Source organism: Nilaparvata lugens, chromosome 3 (assembly GCF_014356525.2).
Source record: "Nilaparvata lugens isolate BPH chromosome 3, ASM1435652v1, whole genome shotgun sequence".
Taxonomy (NCBI): Eukaryota; Metazoa; Arthropoda; class Insecta; order Hemiptera; family Delphacidae; genus Nilaparvata; species Nilaparvata lugens.
In genome coordinates, this window is record NC_052506.1 from 78,701,455 (window position 1) to 78,719,575 (window position 18,121).

The 18,121-nt window shown below is 34.2% G+C and overlaps 1 protein-coding gene across 1 annotated transcript in view; it reads left to right on the plus strand.

Annotated features, from left to right (window-relative positions):
* Nucleotides 1-9,599, plus strand: part of LOC111060639 — a 39,668-nt gene extending 30,069 nt beyond the window's left edge. The window contains exons 7-8 of the mRNA XM_039424725.1: nucleotides 3,207-3,401; nucleotides 5,679-9,599. Coding sequence (XP_039280659.1) covers nucleotides 3,207-3,401; nucleotides 5,679-5,839 — 356 coding nt within the window. The 3' untranslated portion in view covers nucleotides 5,840-9,599. The remainder of the gene's footprint in view (nucleotides 1-3,206; nucleotides 3,402-5,678) is intronic.
* Nucleotides 9,600-18,121: the final 8,522 nt, after the last annotated feature.

Here is an 18,121-nt window from a genome sequence, read left to right on the forward strand (position 1 = left end):
TATTGCAGTATTGGTCATAACTTTTTTCAGTTCAGGATTAAGTTTAGACGATGAACTATCAATATATAGTTCAGGATTTTTTAATACGGTATTGGATTATTGAAATACGAAATATCGCATAATATATGCACTACAAAATCTGATTAGCTCATTCAAAGTTTTGATGGCTTTTGTGAACTTTGAAAACTTCCAAAATATTTAATTGATTCCTACATAAACTTACATCAACTATTGTGTGAGAATCGACATGATGCTCCTTCAATTTGTTTTCATGTGAAGTTTCCAATGGCGGTGGAAATTCCCCAGGTGAGGCTAGTTCAGAAATGTGACCAGCAGGTGAGGCTGAAGACCTGAAAAATGAGAGAAATCGTGATTATTCTAGACTAGCATGTGACCCGTGCTTTGCACTGGGGGTGAGAAACATGAGAGAAAAAAGATAATTATCTATTATTTTGTTCAAAATTACGTGGATAATCTGGAGTTGAAAATTTCCAGCAAGAAAAAATGAGATTCATTGACCGAGCGAAGTAAGGTCTAAGATTCAAGTCGACGGTTTGGCATTTCTCTTAATGTTTAAATGTTTGAATGTTTGAATGTTTGGATATTTGAATGTTTGAATGTTTAAATGTTTAAATGTTAGAATGTTTAAATGTTTTTATGTTGCGCATTTACGGCGAAACGCGGTAATATTTTTTCATGAAATTTTACAAGTATGTTCCTTTTTTAATTGCGCGTCGACGTATATACAAGGATTTTGGAAATTTTGCATTTCAAGGATAATATAAAAGGAAAAAGGAGCCTCCTTCATACGCCAATATTAGATTAAAAATCATACTATAGCATTATTCATCATAAATCAGCTGACAAGTGATTACACACTGTGTGGAGAAGATAGTCTATTACTGTATTTCCATAAGGTCTATAGTTTCAATCAGGTACTTGTGGATGAGAATACTGCGTGAGGTCTACTGTTCACAGAACTACTAGTATGTCTGGAACCCACAACCTTTGATCCATCAACCGTGCTCGCTACCAAAAAAGCTACGGAGTCACTTAGAAAAAATCCTGGGCATTTATAGTTTCGTATTTTATAGCTAAACACAAATTAAATGAATTTATTCAATTATTAGATTAAAATTAACTCAATAATAGGAATAGCAATAAAAATAAGCTTATGTCTATCCATCTTCATGCAAAATTTCAAGTTAATCAAGTCTTTCTTTTTAAGATTAGCCCTAACAAAACAAGATAATTATACAACATCTCTGTTACTGGTTTAAATAGAGATAATCACTGTAATTTAATTTTACTGTAATGAAAATAAATAATACTAACTTGGGCTTCGGTCAAAGTCTAAAAGATCTTATTCGTGGATATATAATATATGAATCCAAGAGTTTATAAATTTTACTATTTATATAGAAGCAGAAAAATAATATGGATTCGCAGTGTGATCATTTTCCCGCACGAGTTGAAACGAAAACTAGAATGATTCTATATCATAGAGAATTCTGTAAATATCACAAGTTATCAAAGCAATCCATTACCAATCTAGAGTGAATACAGTCAGTACAAACAAAGTATTTGCTTTGATAGATAAGTCTTCATCTTGACCAACTCTCCAACATACATAAGCGGTCAGGGGTCAAGTTTTTATATTTTCAATCGGTTTCTAAGAGCTTTTGAACAATAACGTCTCAATTTCTGCTTTTATTTCTTTTAGATCATCTGAAATCCTGAATAATTCATGTCAATACAAATTTTTTGATTTATAATATGAGTATTGTCTGTTTATTGTATCAGAAAAACCTCCCATATTTTGTTTTCAAACAGTTTCTTTTTTAGATATTTAATCTTTAATTTGTGTGGTTGCAAATATTTATGATTAATATGAAATTAAATTACGGTACCTATGTATTCATGATTAATAACCTTCGAAGTGAATCATCTCACTATAGTCTAGAGGATTTCACAAACAATTTTATTATTTATATTATATTAGAGAATATCTTAATATTTTAATCGGTTTCTATTCAGCTATTTGATATTTTCTATCATGAATCTCATAACTGTTTAGTGTAATCTATTCTACAGTGTAATATTTTTGTACAGAAAACAAGTTTTGGGAAACAGTTCTACATTCATCTTCTACATCTGTCCATCTTATCTATTCAAAGCTATCCATGTTTCAATCTATCAACGTTTCAAGTTTAATATTTTTATGTTTTGATATTTTTAAAATAATGTCTATCATCCTTTATTGTTCTCTGCTCAGTAAATATATAGCATTCTAATAGTTCATAAGTTTCCTTCTTCAATTTCCATATGATTAGCCTCTTCCTTCTCCTCCTCCTCCCCCTCTCACTCACATCCTCCTCCTCCTCCATAGCCTCCATAATTCGAAGTAAACGCTTGGTCCCGTTAGCTACGAATTATAGAGGTTCTACTGTACTTGAGGCTGTGCAAAGGCTAAAAATAAACTTTCTACTCGTGATATTTTCAAAGTTTTTCGATTTGTATATCATCAAGCTATCAAAATGAAAAATTTTTATCAGGAAAACATTTTTTTTCTGATCATTACTTTATGAGATATGAGCGCCTAAAGTTTAAATTTTTGGGACAGAACATTTCAAATTCGGTGAGAGATAAATCCATGACATTCAGAGTATAGATTTTTCATGGTATTGTTGATCTAGTAAAACAAAAATTTTCTGAAAATGTCAATTTTCATAATAGTTATTCAATTTACTAAAAATAACCAAAAATAACTTTTAGTTGAATTATTTTTGATTATTTTTCGTAAATTAAATAACTTTTTCAAAAATTGATATTTTCAGAAAATCTTAGTTTTACTAGATCAACAATACCATGAAGAATCCATCCTCTAAATCTCATGGATTTATATCTTACCGAATTTGAAATGTTCTGTCCCAAAAATTCAAACTTCAGGCGCTCATGTCTCAAAAAGTAATGATCAGAAAAAAAATGTTTTCCTGAGAAAACTTTTCATTTTGATAGCTTGATGATATATGAATGGAAAAACTTTGAAAAATATCAGGAGTGGGAAGTTTATTTTTAGCCTTTGCACAGCCTTAATCTTTGGGATGATTAATTTGAGATTTTTACAGTCAAAGCGTATACATTGTCGACCAAGCAGTCTTTTTAGATATTAATTTATAGGATGATTGTTGTTTGATTTTTGACAGGCAAAGCGTATACATTGTCGACCAAGTACCGCCACCGTAATCTGCTATTTCCGACTCCTGTGGGTCAGGCCTACACTTGCCACAAAGAGCTCAAGTTCCCGCTAGCCAGTGCTTCCACCGACATCTCGGCTCGAATCTACTTTCTCAGCTTGAAACTCGAGCCTTTCATATTCAAGAATGACGATTTCGGACCAGGTAAATACACTAATCTTCTATCTATAAAAAAGCGAAATGGCACTTACTCACTGACTGACTGACTGACTCACTTACTCACTCGCAGAACTAAACATCTATCGGGCCAAAAACGTTCAAATTTGGTAGGTATGTTCAGTTGGCCCTTTAGAGGCGCACTAAGAAAGGATTTGGAAAAATTTCCAAAGATACGCCAAAATCTGCGTTTTTCCAGCGTTTTCTTAGCTTTATCGAGAACAAATGAACAGAAAATGTTCAAATTTAGTACAGAAGCTCAGCTAGGGTGTAATAATGTTGTGTTAGAAGGAATTTGAAATAACGCTAAATATACGCCCAAAATTAGCGTTTTTCAAGCATTTTTTTTTGCTTTTTCTTAGATTTATCGAGAAAAAAATGAACAGAAATTGTTCAAATTTAGTACAGAAGCTAAGCTAGTGTGTAATAATGTTGTGTTAGAAGGAATTTGCAATAACGCCAAAGATACGCCCAAAATTAGTGTTTTTTTTTTGCTTTTTCTCTTATCGAGAACAAATTAACAGAAATTGTTCAAATTTAGTATAAAAGCTAAGCTGGGGTGTAATAATTTTGTGTTAGAGGAAATTTGAAATAATGCCAAAGATATGCCCAAAATCTGCGTTTTCCAGCGTTTTATTTGCGCTTCCTCAGCTTTATCGAGAACAAATGAACAGAAAATGTTCAAATTTACTAGGGTACAGAAGCTCAGCTGGGGTGTAATAATGTTGTGTTAGAAGGAATTTGAAATTAGCGTTTTTTTTTGCGTTTTCACAGTTCTTTCATCAAGTAATGGACAGAAAATGTTCAAATTTGGTACAGAGGTTTAGCTAGGGTCTAAAAATTTTGTGATCAGGTGACTTTAATATTTCATCAGAGATACGCCCAAAATCAGCGTTTTTCTCAGCTTTTCTGCGTTTTCTCACCGATTGATGGAAAAATAGCCTATTTTTAAAAAACATGCTCTCGACTAGAGTCCAGTCTCTTCTCGACCTGAGCCTTACTAATTGTTTATGAATATGATTTAACAATTTTTTCAAGTCTATTTCTTCTTTGGTTAGCAGACGTTGGGCTAGTTGGCAGCTATTCTCCATGCCTTATATATCCAAAGATCATAATTAATACTCTTAAATGTTTCGAAGTGCTTGTTAAATAATCACTTTTGAATATTCTACTCGAAAGATGTATCCTTATTAGATTTTTTTGGCATAAAATCTTAAACAATAGCAAAATTAGTGGCATTCCGACACATATTCATATATTTATTTACTTACATCAAAAATTACAACAACATAATAGAGGTTTATGCCAAAACAAGCCTCATTGAAAATCAATTGTTTACACAAACTGAAACTAAATTAGTAAGAAAGAAGAAACGAAAAATAGCAATAAAATAGTTTGGAACAAACATTATAGATAGAAAATAACACAAGACACAATAGAAAATAGAAAATAGACTGAAGTAATAATAAAAAATAGACTAATTGAAAAAAAGAGAATAGGTAGCAAGCTTATTTTAAAAAGAATAATTTGAAATTTAAATTTTTATGGTCTGCAAAATTGATTAAGCATTTATAATTTAAGAACTTGATAACATTTTTCACTGAAATTGCGCAAATTATCCGCGAATATATCTAGAATTGTATTCAAAGAATTGTACAATCTAACAGTTTTTTGTATGAAGCAATTTGCATGATGTACAGTGTACGGTATATTCTATCCAAAGCAAAAAACATATTAAATCTAGATCTATTTAACGGAACAAAGATACTAAAGAGTTCGATAATATTCGGAATGTCTAAATGATTATTATTCAATATTTTAAATAGAACAATTATTATTGATATGAAATCCCGCCTGTTCTTCAACGACATAATTTGAAAACTGACTCTCAGACACCTCATAGAATAGTCATACGGGCATGAATGCCCATACTTCTTGTAATACATGAATCATATAAAGTGGGGGTCACATCTTCTTAGATCAGCAAATAATCAACTAATTGTGATGAGACCTAGTGCAATCGAATCTTTATATTATAAACCTACTATGTTCTGGATTTCGTGAGAATCGTTAGAGCCGTTTTCGAGATCCGGTGAAATACAAACATACAATCATCTAGACATATAAACAGAAGTTGCTAGTGTAGGATGAATTTCAAAAAAGGGTACTATAAATTTATTTTACAAATATATACTGTTTTTGTCAATAGTTGTATACTTTGCAATACTGCCAGTTTTTCTAATACTTTTGCCCTATTTTTTGTAGAGTACCAGTGTTCAGCGATGGGCGCAGGACCGTTCCGCAGTGAGACGGCGCCACTTATAGTTGGCAGTACACTCGCCTTCTGCTGCCTGGCAACAGTCACCGGTTATGGCATTTTCCGCTACTTCAAAATCAAAAAAGTCCAGTACGACACCATGGAGTAAACACCCCCACCCCAAACATTCCATAGTGTAATTTACTTTGGAAATGGAAAGACGGTATAGTTGCCAGTTTCATTTTTCCACCGCAAGCTCTACCCACTGTAAATCTTTACTACTACTTTTTATCAAAAGCTTTTTATAGATGGAAGCGCTCATCGAATTCCTATCTAGCTGTTTACCCTGTTGTCAATATTTGCAGTAGCAGAAGTCTTCGGGGTGAATTACAGCATTTAATTTGGATTTTTGTTTAATAATAATTATTTAAAGCTGATGGTTTCTTGGTCCATTCCGAGCTGCTTTGTATTAACACACTTTTTAAGTATTTGAACACGACATGCAGTCAATTATTAAGTAAATAATTAAAAACTTTTACTCACTGACTGAAGTACTTTCAATCGTCTAGCGATCATTTTCATCAGTGTGAAATTACTTAATAATTGACTGCATGTCGTGTTCAAATACATAAAAAAAGTGTGTTATTAAAAGCTATTTCTTTAGTGGGAATATGGAAGAACGCATAGTTGCCAGTTTCATTTTTCCACCGCAAGCTCTACCCACTGTAAATCTTTACTACTGCAACAGCTCTCAAAAGCTACCGGTATTTCTTTAGCTGTAGTTGAAAGATTCAAGCAATGTACCTATAGGCCTAGTGAGGTCCACGTTATAATGGCAGTGTTTGACTTGCGGTGGTATTGCTATCCTTGTCTATCACTCAACAAAGCGGATAGCGCTATCTCTTTTTCTCGCTTTGCCAGATCGTCTTTTAACAATGTAGAATTAATAATTGATTAACAAAATATTCAATCCTAATCCTATTATATTAAGTGAGCAATTTCTGTATTTATATATCTGGATGGTTATTTATGCTTAACGGATCTCGAAAACGGCTCTAACGATTTTCACGAAATTTGGAACATAGTAGGTTTATGATATAAAGATTCGATTGCACTAGGTCTCATCCTTGAGAAAACTCGCTGAACGACATTGAAAGGATACGGTAATTCATCCTTGGCTGAAACAGCTGTGGATAGTAAAAAAATGAGTATGTTGAAAAATCAGAATATCGCATCCCCGAAATTTACAAGATGACGTATAGCCAGCTGTGAAATATAAACATTTAGAGAATTGATCAATTTAGAGAATTGTGTTCTGTTTACCAATAAATAAAAATAACGAGCGAAGCTCGGTGCCCCGATATTTATGAAAATATTGAAAAATATTATTTCTTGCTTAATGAAATACAATTGATTATTTTAAACGAGAATGAACCGTTAATATTACATCAATAAACCTAAATCAGCTACCATAGAAGGCATTGACAAGACAGAGGATTGGCATGGTTTTCCTCCTATCTTTCTCCACTGTCATTATAACGTGGACCTCACTATAGATATAGAATACATTCCAGGTATTCTAAGTACCTTGGATTCAAGTCATCACTGTATATCTGATGATAAACTAACTGTCGATTCTTGTTAAAAACGATCAATAAAATTATTCTTTAATTTTGTTTCCCATCAGGAACTGTTTACTATTAAATCATTTTTTTGCTATTAAAAAAAATTATAAATCCAAGTATACTTTCATATTTTTATTCAATTCAAAAGTAGCACTAAAGAAAAAACACTCATTATTTTACTTTACAATATCTCATTATAGTACCATTTATCTTCTCAAGCCGAAACCATACATTTCAAATACCTTATATTACTTTCCTTGCCCTATCATAGGTAAGGAAAGTATTGCTTTCCAAAAAATTTAAGGTACCCTAATTTCATGTTTTCTATACGTTTCAAGATCCCCCGAGTCAAAAAAAGTGGTTTTTGGGTATTGGTCTGTATGTGTGTGTGTGTGTGTGTGTGTGTGTGTGTGTGTGTGTATGAGTGTATGTGCGTCTGTGTACACGATATCTCATCTCCCAATTAACGGAATGACTTGAAATCTGGAACTTAAGGTTCTTCCCTTATAAGGATCCGTCACGAACAATTTCGAACAAATCCAATTCAAGATGGCGGCTAAAATGGCGAAAATGTTGTCAAAAACAGGGTTTTTGGCGATTTTCTCGAAAACGGCTCCAACGATTTTGATCAAATTTATACCTAAAATAGTCATTGATAAGCTCTATCAACTGCCACAAGTCCCATATCTGTAAAAATTTCAGGAGCTCCACCCCATCTATGCAAAGTTTGATTTTAGATTACCAATTATCAGGCTTTAGATACAATTTAAACAAAAATTCCAATTGGAAAAGATTGAGCATGAAAATCTCTTCAATTAATATTCAGTAACATTTTCACCTAAAATTGAAAATATGCTCGAAATTCGTGAAAATGTTATTATTTCAATTGCAAACTGTTGGCAACTGCTGATTCTATTAAATAATTCACTATGAAGAGATAGCAAACTTTGTGTTTCTCCAGCCTTATTGTCCTGTCACCAGCTGGCTTTGATCTTTGAGTAGTAGACTTGAGATGCGCGGGAACACTAGCGTTAGGTGATCAATTTTCATAACGGCAAGGAAAGTTGTGTGAGTGCGCCACACCAATTTTTTTTGTGTGTTATTGTATCATAGGAAGAATAGGTACACATTATTTTCTTAGAATAGGATTGAGTCAACTATATTCAAAGAGCCTAGCATGTAACCATTTTCATGTAATCTAATGTCAATTCTGCTTTGACTAGAATATATTATGAAATAAGCTGAAATGTTTGAAAACAGAATATTTTTGGTGTAGTATATTCATGATGAATATCTACAATAAAATAGTGTACCTTTTTAGAATATTTATTCTACAATTTGATCATGATTACATAATATAATAATCAATCATAAAATAATAACAGTAAACCCATCGATTATTTATTTGAATATGATGTTGACTGTAACTATGATCAGTTGAATGGCAATAGAATTATATTTATTTATTTATCATAAATTACTATTATGTTGACCGAAATTTAGTGAATCTGTTAGTTTATTCATTCAATGAAAAATTTGAAAAATATGTAATTATCAATTTCCATGAGAATAAATTAATTCTTTCCCCAACCGAAATATTTTTCGTCTGTATATCCTCTTTTAACACAAAAAAGACATTTTTATCAACAATCTGATACTATATAACTTAAGCAAAAATTTATTACCTACATATTTAATACCTTACTCGATTTTCCATAATAATATGAGCAATGAACTTATTTATGATCGTGAATCACAATGATAGCCTATGATGAAATAATATGAAGAAAATGACAGAGAATTATTAATAAAATCAAGTCCACTGAAGAATCATCATCACTACTATAATACTATGAATAATATTATTAATTATTATGAATATTTATTCTTGACTAATAAAAATTTAATATATTATACTGCAAACAGCCTATATTGTATTAACAACTAGACTATAATAATGTAAATACATATTTATAAAATTGAAAGTGCTATAATGTTTTTGACTTGTGTAACATTGTTGAGTGGTTTAATATTCTAATGTACAGAATAGTAATTATTATGTTTGAAAAGTTTAAATTATTGGTTTCATTTTAAATGTTAGTTTATCGTTGGTTGAATATATAGAAGTACTGTACTTAAACACATGAATATATTTGAAGTGTATTGATATAATATATAATTAAACTTTGTGATTTATTAAATTGTCTTCCACAATATTAGTCATTTGTGCAATATTGTAAAGCAGAACTATGTAATATAGCTACATCAACAAAACTGATAATAAATGTTGATATTGGAAAAACTTTTCATTTCAATCATTTTTTGACCAAATTGTGTGCATATTTCTTCCTTATTTCCTTCATTGGATATTCTAAATAATTTCCAGAAGTTGATAACTGCAATTTCTGATGAAATCTTCGATTTTTGAAGTAGTTGGTAGAAACGATCGAACGTAATCGTCGAACAAAACCACACACAGACGACTCGAGGCTCTATAGTCATAATTGAGAGCTCACTATGCTCTTCCAATTTCATTTTAACATCAGTGCTGCTCATTCAAAGTAATATTCAGACCAGAATCTGTAGCTCTGTCTGTGGATGGATAGATTCAAAAAGATCTGTCGCCGGCTCACACAATGTGGGTGTTCACACCGACATCTGTGTATCTGCTGGCCGACGTTCCAAGGAAACTCTGCTCACATGCGGATTTTTACGAATCGCTCTGGGAGCAATTTTATCCAGGCATCCGAGCGGACGTTTTCAATAAAGATCTCTCATCAAAAACCTAAATCACGTTAAAATGGAGATGAAAGAATTCTACTTTCAGATTCGGATTCATCACCTTGAAATGAATAATTTGGATCGCGTTTGCTCGAAAAAATGAAAAATAAATGTGATTACTGAAAATTTTGGAATCGGAGTGCAACTGGGAACAGAGAGCGAAAATAGCTCAGTCGGCACACAGATGTTTTTGGTGTGAACACAAACTCTGCGGACGTTTACTCTGTTGTTCTGCAGAATAAAATAGCTTGGTGTGAACAAAGCTTAATGCTGACTGACTATATAGTGAATCTTGAACTGACATAGCATATACCGTATTATATAAAAAGTATTTTATACTATTCCATACTTTATATATTTTCTGGCTGAAATATAATTATTATTGAATCTCCACAGAGATTGAAAACTAAGTTTCACTTTGTGATACCTCACAAAACACTCTTGCCAGTATAGGAATAGTGAACTGGTAATACCTGTACAGAGGTGAACCCCTTCGTAGTTTTGTATCAAATAATGTTGTTGTGTATCAAGTTGAGATGTTATACTGTATCATATAGTGTTGATACTGTATCATATAGTGTTGATACTGTATCATATAGTGTTGATACTGTATCATATTGTGTTGATACTGTATCATGTATGGTGATACAAAAGAGAGAAGATAGCATAAATAGATATCCCATGTAATAGGTCGTTCTTGTTCCAAATTTCAAGCCAATTTCTTGTTAACTCAAGCCGATTACTGTCGACTACTGTTTATTATGACTGTTTTGTTGGGGTGAGAGTTTAAGAACGGCACAGCATGAGAGACTACCAGCGTCACATAGCTTTACATAACAGAACTACCAGGATTATCAGCTTGAGGTGACATTAAAAATTGGAATATAGACGCCCTATACTATGAGATATCTTCTTATGCTATCTTCTCTCTATGGTATTACCGTAAATGATACAGTATCAGCACAATATGATACAGTATCATCTCAACATGTCAATATCATCTCTTTCATGGGATGTCTTTTCTCTCTGGTATCACCACATCTGATACAGTATCAACACAATTTGATACAGTATCATCACAACATGATACACAACAACATTATAGATACAAAACATTCAAAATTTGAATGAATTCTACAAACCATGTGATATCTTCTTAAGCTACTTTTTCTCTCAGTTATCACCACACATGATACAGTATCAACACAATATGATACAGTATCATCTCAACTTGATACACAACATCATTATTTGATACAAAACTTCCAAACTTTGGATCAATTCTACAAACCATGGGATATATTCTGATGCCATTTTTTCTCTCAGTTATCACCACATATGATACAGTATCTACACAATATGATACAGTATCATCTCAACTTGATACACAACAACATTTTTGATACAAAACTTTCAAATATGAATGAATTCTACAAACCATGGGATATCTTCTGATGCCATATTTTCTCCCAGTTATTACCACACTCTACTTACGACCAGACGTCACCTGTATGCAGGCGATTTACAAATATACCGACACTGCAAGAAAAATGACTTTGACGTCACAGTTGATGAGGTCAATGCTGACTTGACTCGTTTGGTACAGTGGACTGAGAATAATGGACTGAAAATTAACGAGACAAAATCGAAATCTATAGTGATAGGTTACTCAATACTTTTAAACACAATTGACATATCTAACGGACCATACATAACATTTAATAACATACAATTGGAATACAGTTCTGACGTGAAAAATTTGGGACTGACAATGACAAGGACTCTTGACTGGACCAGCCACGTGACTCAGACTTGTAACAGGGTCTTTGGGGGGATCATGACATTGAAGAGGATCTCTGACTTCATTCCCTTTCCAACAAAGGTTATGCTGGTCAAGACTGATTTACCCAATCTTCAACTACTGTGACATTGTGACTCTTGACATGACAGTTCAACTTTTGCAGAGGATGCAGCGTGCACATAATTATTGTGTTCGCTTTATCTTCAACCTGAGACGTGACGACCATGTGACCGAATACTTCAACAGAGTAGATCTCATCATGCTTTGTGAAAGATATTGAAAACCAAAACGCCTAAGTATCTGGCAGTGGAGTACCGTTACTTGGGTGATTTTGGCCGTGGAGGAACGCGGCATGGATCCCATCTGCTGGCTGTCCCAACTCATGGGACTGTTATGTTCAATAAGTCGTTCCTTGTGACAGCCTGTAGTTTATGGAATTCTTTGCCTGCTGAGCTGAAGCAAGTTGAGGGACATCGTCGGTTCGGCGCGGCTGTCTTGCGGTAGATCAGAGGTGGTGGACTCGGCTGGAATGCTCCCTAACCCGTAATTCAAGTCTGTATGTGTGTGTGTGTGTGTGGTGTGTGTGTGTGTGTGTGTGTGTGTGTTCCTCTCTTTCTTCCTTTTTTCTCTCTTCCTTGTTCTTTTCTTTCTTTTTCCTTCTTCCCTTACTTCTACCGGAATAATCTATGGATTTGGACTGAAAATTCTCAACTGTATTCACTTTTCTCTTCTTCCTTTTGCATAACCCCTTTAACGTACTTAAATTCGAAAGGAGTTCAAGTTTTCTCTTTTTTTTATTTTTATTATATTTATATATTTTTTTCTTGTTAATTTGTTTTCTAAGTTATTGTTTTCTTTCAAATTAGTTCATGGTTTATGATGTTGTTTTAGTTGTAACTTAATATTATAAATTAATAACAAATAAATGCGACAAAGTCCTCGAAGACCCCTGCAACAAAACCTTCTGGAATGAAAGCATGGCTAGCAGGAGGAAAAACCGTCACACCCTCCCGCCATAGCGCTACTTCGAGGAGCGGTCGGGGACTCTCACAATAGCAGACAGGGAAGACTGGAGAGAGCAGCCGTTCAGCAGTAGGCCTACTGCCAATCAGCAACGAAGCAGCTCGATCCAGAAGCGAGGAGATGGAGGTGACAGGTAGAAAAGCAAACAAAGTCAAGGTAGGATCAACAGAGAATATTTCAGAATGTTTAAAAATTCTATTTTGGAACTCTCATGGTCTTAAAAACTTTCTGAATTTAGATAAAACCCAGACGGAACAGTTCAAAAAAATTGATATAATTTGTTTGAGTGAAACCTGGTTAGTGGACTCTTCTAATTTTAAGTTTCAGTCATTTAAAGATTATATAGTTTTTAGTACACCAGCCAAGAAAGAAATAAATTCGAGAGGTAGGGCTAGTGGAGGTTTAATTATATTAATAAAAAGTAATTTAAAAGCATCCTTGATTGAGGCTAAGGACTTCATGCTTATGGTTAAAGTCAATTGTCCTGTAGGCAGTATCATTATTTTACATGAAACCTGATAGAAATGCAAGTTCTGTTAATGAGCTCCAAGATTGCCTATTGAAGCATGAGTTATTGCTTTCATCTTTTCCGGTTGTGATTGGCGGCGATTTCAACTTGAGAATAGGAGAGTTGAATCAGTGCTTCGAGAGCGAGGTATTCAACAACTCAGATCTATGCGCTGATAGAATATCACGAGACGGTTTTGTTTCAAGGAATGCTCAAAAATTAGTCAGTATTATGGAGGATAATTTATTTTTTGTTTTGAATGGGAGAAGTAGAAGTGATATTCCAGGTCAATTCACTTTCAATAATACTAACGGAAGTAGTGTGATAGATTTCGTCTGGGTGAACTTAGATAGCTTTCCTTATATTTCAGATATGGAGGTTTCCGATATAGTTCTGACTTCCGATCACCTACCGCTTATTGTTTCTACTGAAATTAGTTCGGATAGGGTGATAGACTTTTTCAAATAAGCGTCAAACAAAGTTCTGCTGGAACGATTCATGTAAATCAGAATATAGTAGTGATTTCGTAGCGCCAAATAGATTATGTGATAATGTGGAAAATGTTCAGAATTTGGCTGACAATTTGATAAAGGGTATCATAGAAAAAGCAGATTCTCTAGGCATGATGAAAAATGTTGTAAGAGTCACCGAGTTCAGAAATAAGCCCTGGTACGATAGGCATTGTAATGAATTGAAGAGGCAGTTACGCAAAGCATACAGAAATTTTAAAAGTAGAACTCAAGATCTAAGCGCACTAAATCATTTCATGAGCTGTAAAATGTTGTACAAGAGTACAGTAGAACAGAAAAAGAAAGAATTCAATGATAATATAAGACAAAAGTTTAAAAATGTTAAAAACGCGAAAGAATTCTGGGGAACGGTACGGCTGGTCAGGGGGAAAAAGAATGCAGAATTTAACCACATTAACTTGGAGGAATGGGCGAGATTTTTTAAAGAGAAATATGAACCAACTTCTATTGGAAAGAATTGTATATTGTTCGATGTAAGACATCCACTTATCGATAAACCAGTAGATTTGTTAGAGTTAGAGAATAAACTGAGAAGGTTAAAGAATGGGCGTGCACCGGGCTTGGATATGATTTCATACGAATTTTTCAAATTTTTAGCATTCGAAGGAAAAGAGTTGATGATTCACCTATTCAATTCAATATTAGAGACGAGTGAAATTCCAACAACTTGGTCAAGGCTTAAAATATTCTTGCTGTTTAAGAAGGGCTGTAAACTGGATCCCAAGAACTACAGAGGTATAGCGATTGCGAATTGTATCCTCAAACTTTTCACTGGCATAATAACGGACAGATTGGCACTGTGGGCGGATGAGTGCGGAATGATGGAGGAGAGTCAGTCGGGATTCCGTAAAGGTCGTTCATGCGTTGACAATATTTTTGTACTGGATACAATAGTTAAATATTATATGCAATTTAAAAAAAGGAAAGTATACGCAATTTTCATTGATTATGAATCGGCATTCGACTCCGTCCCTCATGATCGCCTTTGGCAGAAATTGAGAGCACTTGGCATAAGTAGGAGAATTATTAACATCTTTCAAAACCTGTATTGTAACTTGACTTTAGTAGTTGAAAATAGGTCCAAAGGGGTTTATTCTGAGCCAATAGCAATGACTAGAGGCGTGTTGCAGGGAGACCCTGCCAGTCCCCTCCTCTTCGCCCTCTACACATCAGGTATAGAGTCGTTTTTTAGAGAGAGAGGATTGCATGGCCTGAATCTTGACGGCGACAATGATGTGTTAATGCTGCAATACGCCGATGACATAGTCATTCTGGCTGATAGCATTTCAGACGTGCGAAATAAATTGAAATGTTTGGACCAATACAGTGCAGGAGTAGGTCTCAAGGTGAATGCTAACAAAACCAAAATACTGACTTTCCATAGAGGTCGATTAAGCAAATGCCATAAATCCAGTTTCAAGCTCGGGGAGGAGAAAATAGAAATGTGTAGCCAGTATAATTATTTAGGAGTTATATTTCAATCTTCAGGAAGATATACAGAGATGTTAAGACGATCAATAAGTAGGGCTAAAGCGGAATCAACAGTGGCGATTAATGTTTTGTCTAGAGTCAGATCAGAGAAATGGATAGAAAAGATGAAGTTGTTTGATACCGTTGTCATCCCATCCTGCCTATATGGTTCAGAGGTTTGGGGTTTGGGTTATGAAGAAGCAATAGAGAAAGCACAGTTATTCTTCTTGAAACGTCTACTGCTGCTGATCCGGTCGACGCCGAGTTGGAGTGTCAGATTGGAGACTGGTAGGCCGAAACTCAAGTTTCATGTCTTTAAAAGATGCCTGTCATGGTTGATCAAAGTTGTAAACATGGCAGAGTCTAGGTACCCTCATGTGTGTTATCGACTTCTATTAAAAACAAACTTCGAAAGTAATTGGATGTCTTATATGAAGAGGGAGTTGGAAACTGTTCAGTTTCGGGATTTATGGACGGAATATGGATTTGATGCAGTGGATCTGCTTAACAACAGAAATAGAATACTGGAAGCGTATTCGGGGAGGATGATAGAGGAGGATAGATGTAGGTCTGACAATTCTCAGATGTCTCCTTTGTATGGAATGTTCAATCCTGATTCGGTACTGGGAGAACAGCTTACTTTTCAGCTGCCAATTCGAATGATTAGATGCGTAACACAGTTGAGATTATCGGCAAAAAGTACATTCATTCAAGTTAATGGTAACAGGTATCAAGTTGAGCCACAGAGAATATGCCCCGCTTGTGAATCACACTTAGAAACAATTCTGCATTTTCTTCTTGTTTGTCCCTCTTATGAAGACCTCAGGATTCAATACATTGCGCCTCATGTTCATAACATAGTTCAAAACGTTGATAAAATAATGGTTTTATTATCTAATTTTAATGTTGAGAAAATTGAACATGTTTATCAATATACTACTAAGGCACTGGCTAGGAGGGATACTATGGTCTCTGGAATCGTAAGGGCTACATAACCAATAACGATTCTTTTCGATGGAAATATTTTAAAATGGTTTTTGTTAATTGAGTAGGTTCTTTTTATTGAAAGTGAAGTCTGTAAACTAATTGAATTAGATAAGTTAACTAAAATTGTTAAGTTTTTTGAGTTAAGTGGATTTGTTGAATGTATTAAATTTATTGGATTTGCTGATCTTGATGAATGTATTTAAGTTACTGAGTTGTTTGAATATGTTGAATCTATTTATATTATTGATTAGGAATTACCTTGTACCTTCTAATTTGAGCTTGTTGAATGTTAGCAATTCATAGTAATACTGTTTATTGATTGTAATGTAGGTACTTCCATTGTGCGTGGTTGTATACAGATTTATAATTGGATCTTGTTATTAGTTTGATCTGCTGCAAAACATTTTTTTTCATGTTGTTTAATTTAGTCATTGTTAGAATTTCTTATACTCAACTCATTTGTATGGTTATACCGTGTACAAATAGAATGATTTATTATTATATTATAATATTGTATGGAGGGTTAAGTGTAAGAGAGGGCCGGCTGCGCCCTAACTTCGCCTTCCTAGGTTTTAATAAAGGCAGCGATTCAATTCAATTCACACATGATACAGTATCAACACATTATGATACAGTAGCCTCAACTTGATACAAAACACTATAATTTGATACGAAACTTCCAAACTTTGAATGAATTCTACAAACCATGGGGTACCTTCTGATGCCATCTTTTCTCTCAGTTATCACCCCACATGATACTGTATCAACACGATACAGTTTCATCTCAACTTGATACACAAAACAATAACTTGATACGAAACTTCCAAACTTTGAATGAATTCTACAAACCATGGGGTACCTTCTGATGCCATCTTTTCTCTCAGTTATCACCCCACATGATACAGTATCAACACGATACAGCTTCATTTCAACTTGATGCACAAAGCCATAATTTGATACGAAACTTCCAACCATTCAATGAATTCTATAAACCATGAGTGATATCTTCTGATGCCATTTATTCTCTCAGTTATCATATCACCACACATGATACAGTATCAACACAATATGATACAGTATCATCTCAACTTGATACACAACAACATTATCTGATACAACTCTTTCAAACGTTGGAAGAATTCTACAAACTATGGGACATCTTTCCATGCAATCTTTTCTCTATGGTGTAACATAACGTGAATTTACTTCCCAAAAGTAAGCCTTGACACGAGCAACAAAATAAAGCAACCAAACAGCACTGTGACTTTATATTACGGGAAATTGTTCTGAGCTCGTTATTGTTGAACCAGTGCTACAGTGGGATGAGATGAGATTCTGTTTGCATCGGGTGGAGATGAGATGGGAAGCATCCATGCTATTCATAAGGAATGCTGACTGTTGAAAGTGAATCTTCCCCACTGATTGAGGCTGCTCCCTGGCAGAGAAACGAGGCATTTCATAAACGACTGCGTAACGTGAGCCGTGTGTGTAAGGGCCCCTATCTCGAAGGGAAGCCAGCTATGCCCTTGCTTTGTCGGTCTTTACTCCTTTGGGGATGCAGTGCAGCGTGCAGCCCTTATCCCTTCAGCAGTCAAGTACTCCACGCCCTTACTTTCTTCCTCCGTACTTCATCTTATAATATCCCTCTTCCTACCTTCCTTTCTCCTATTATTTTCTTATGATCATTTCAATTTCACTTCATTCAATTTACTTTAATATAATGAGG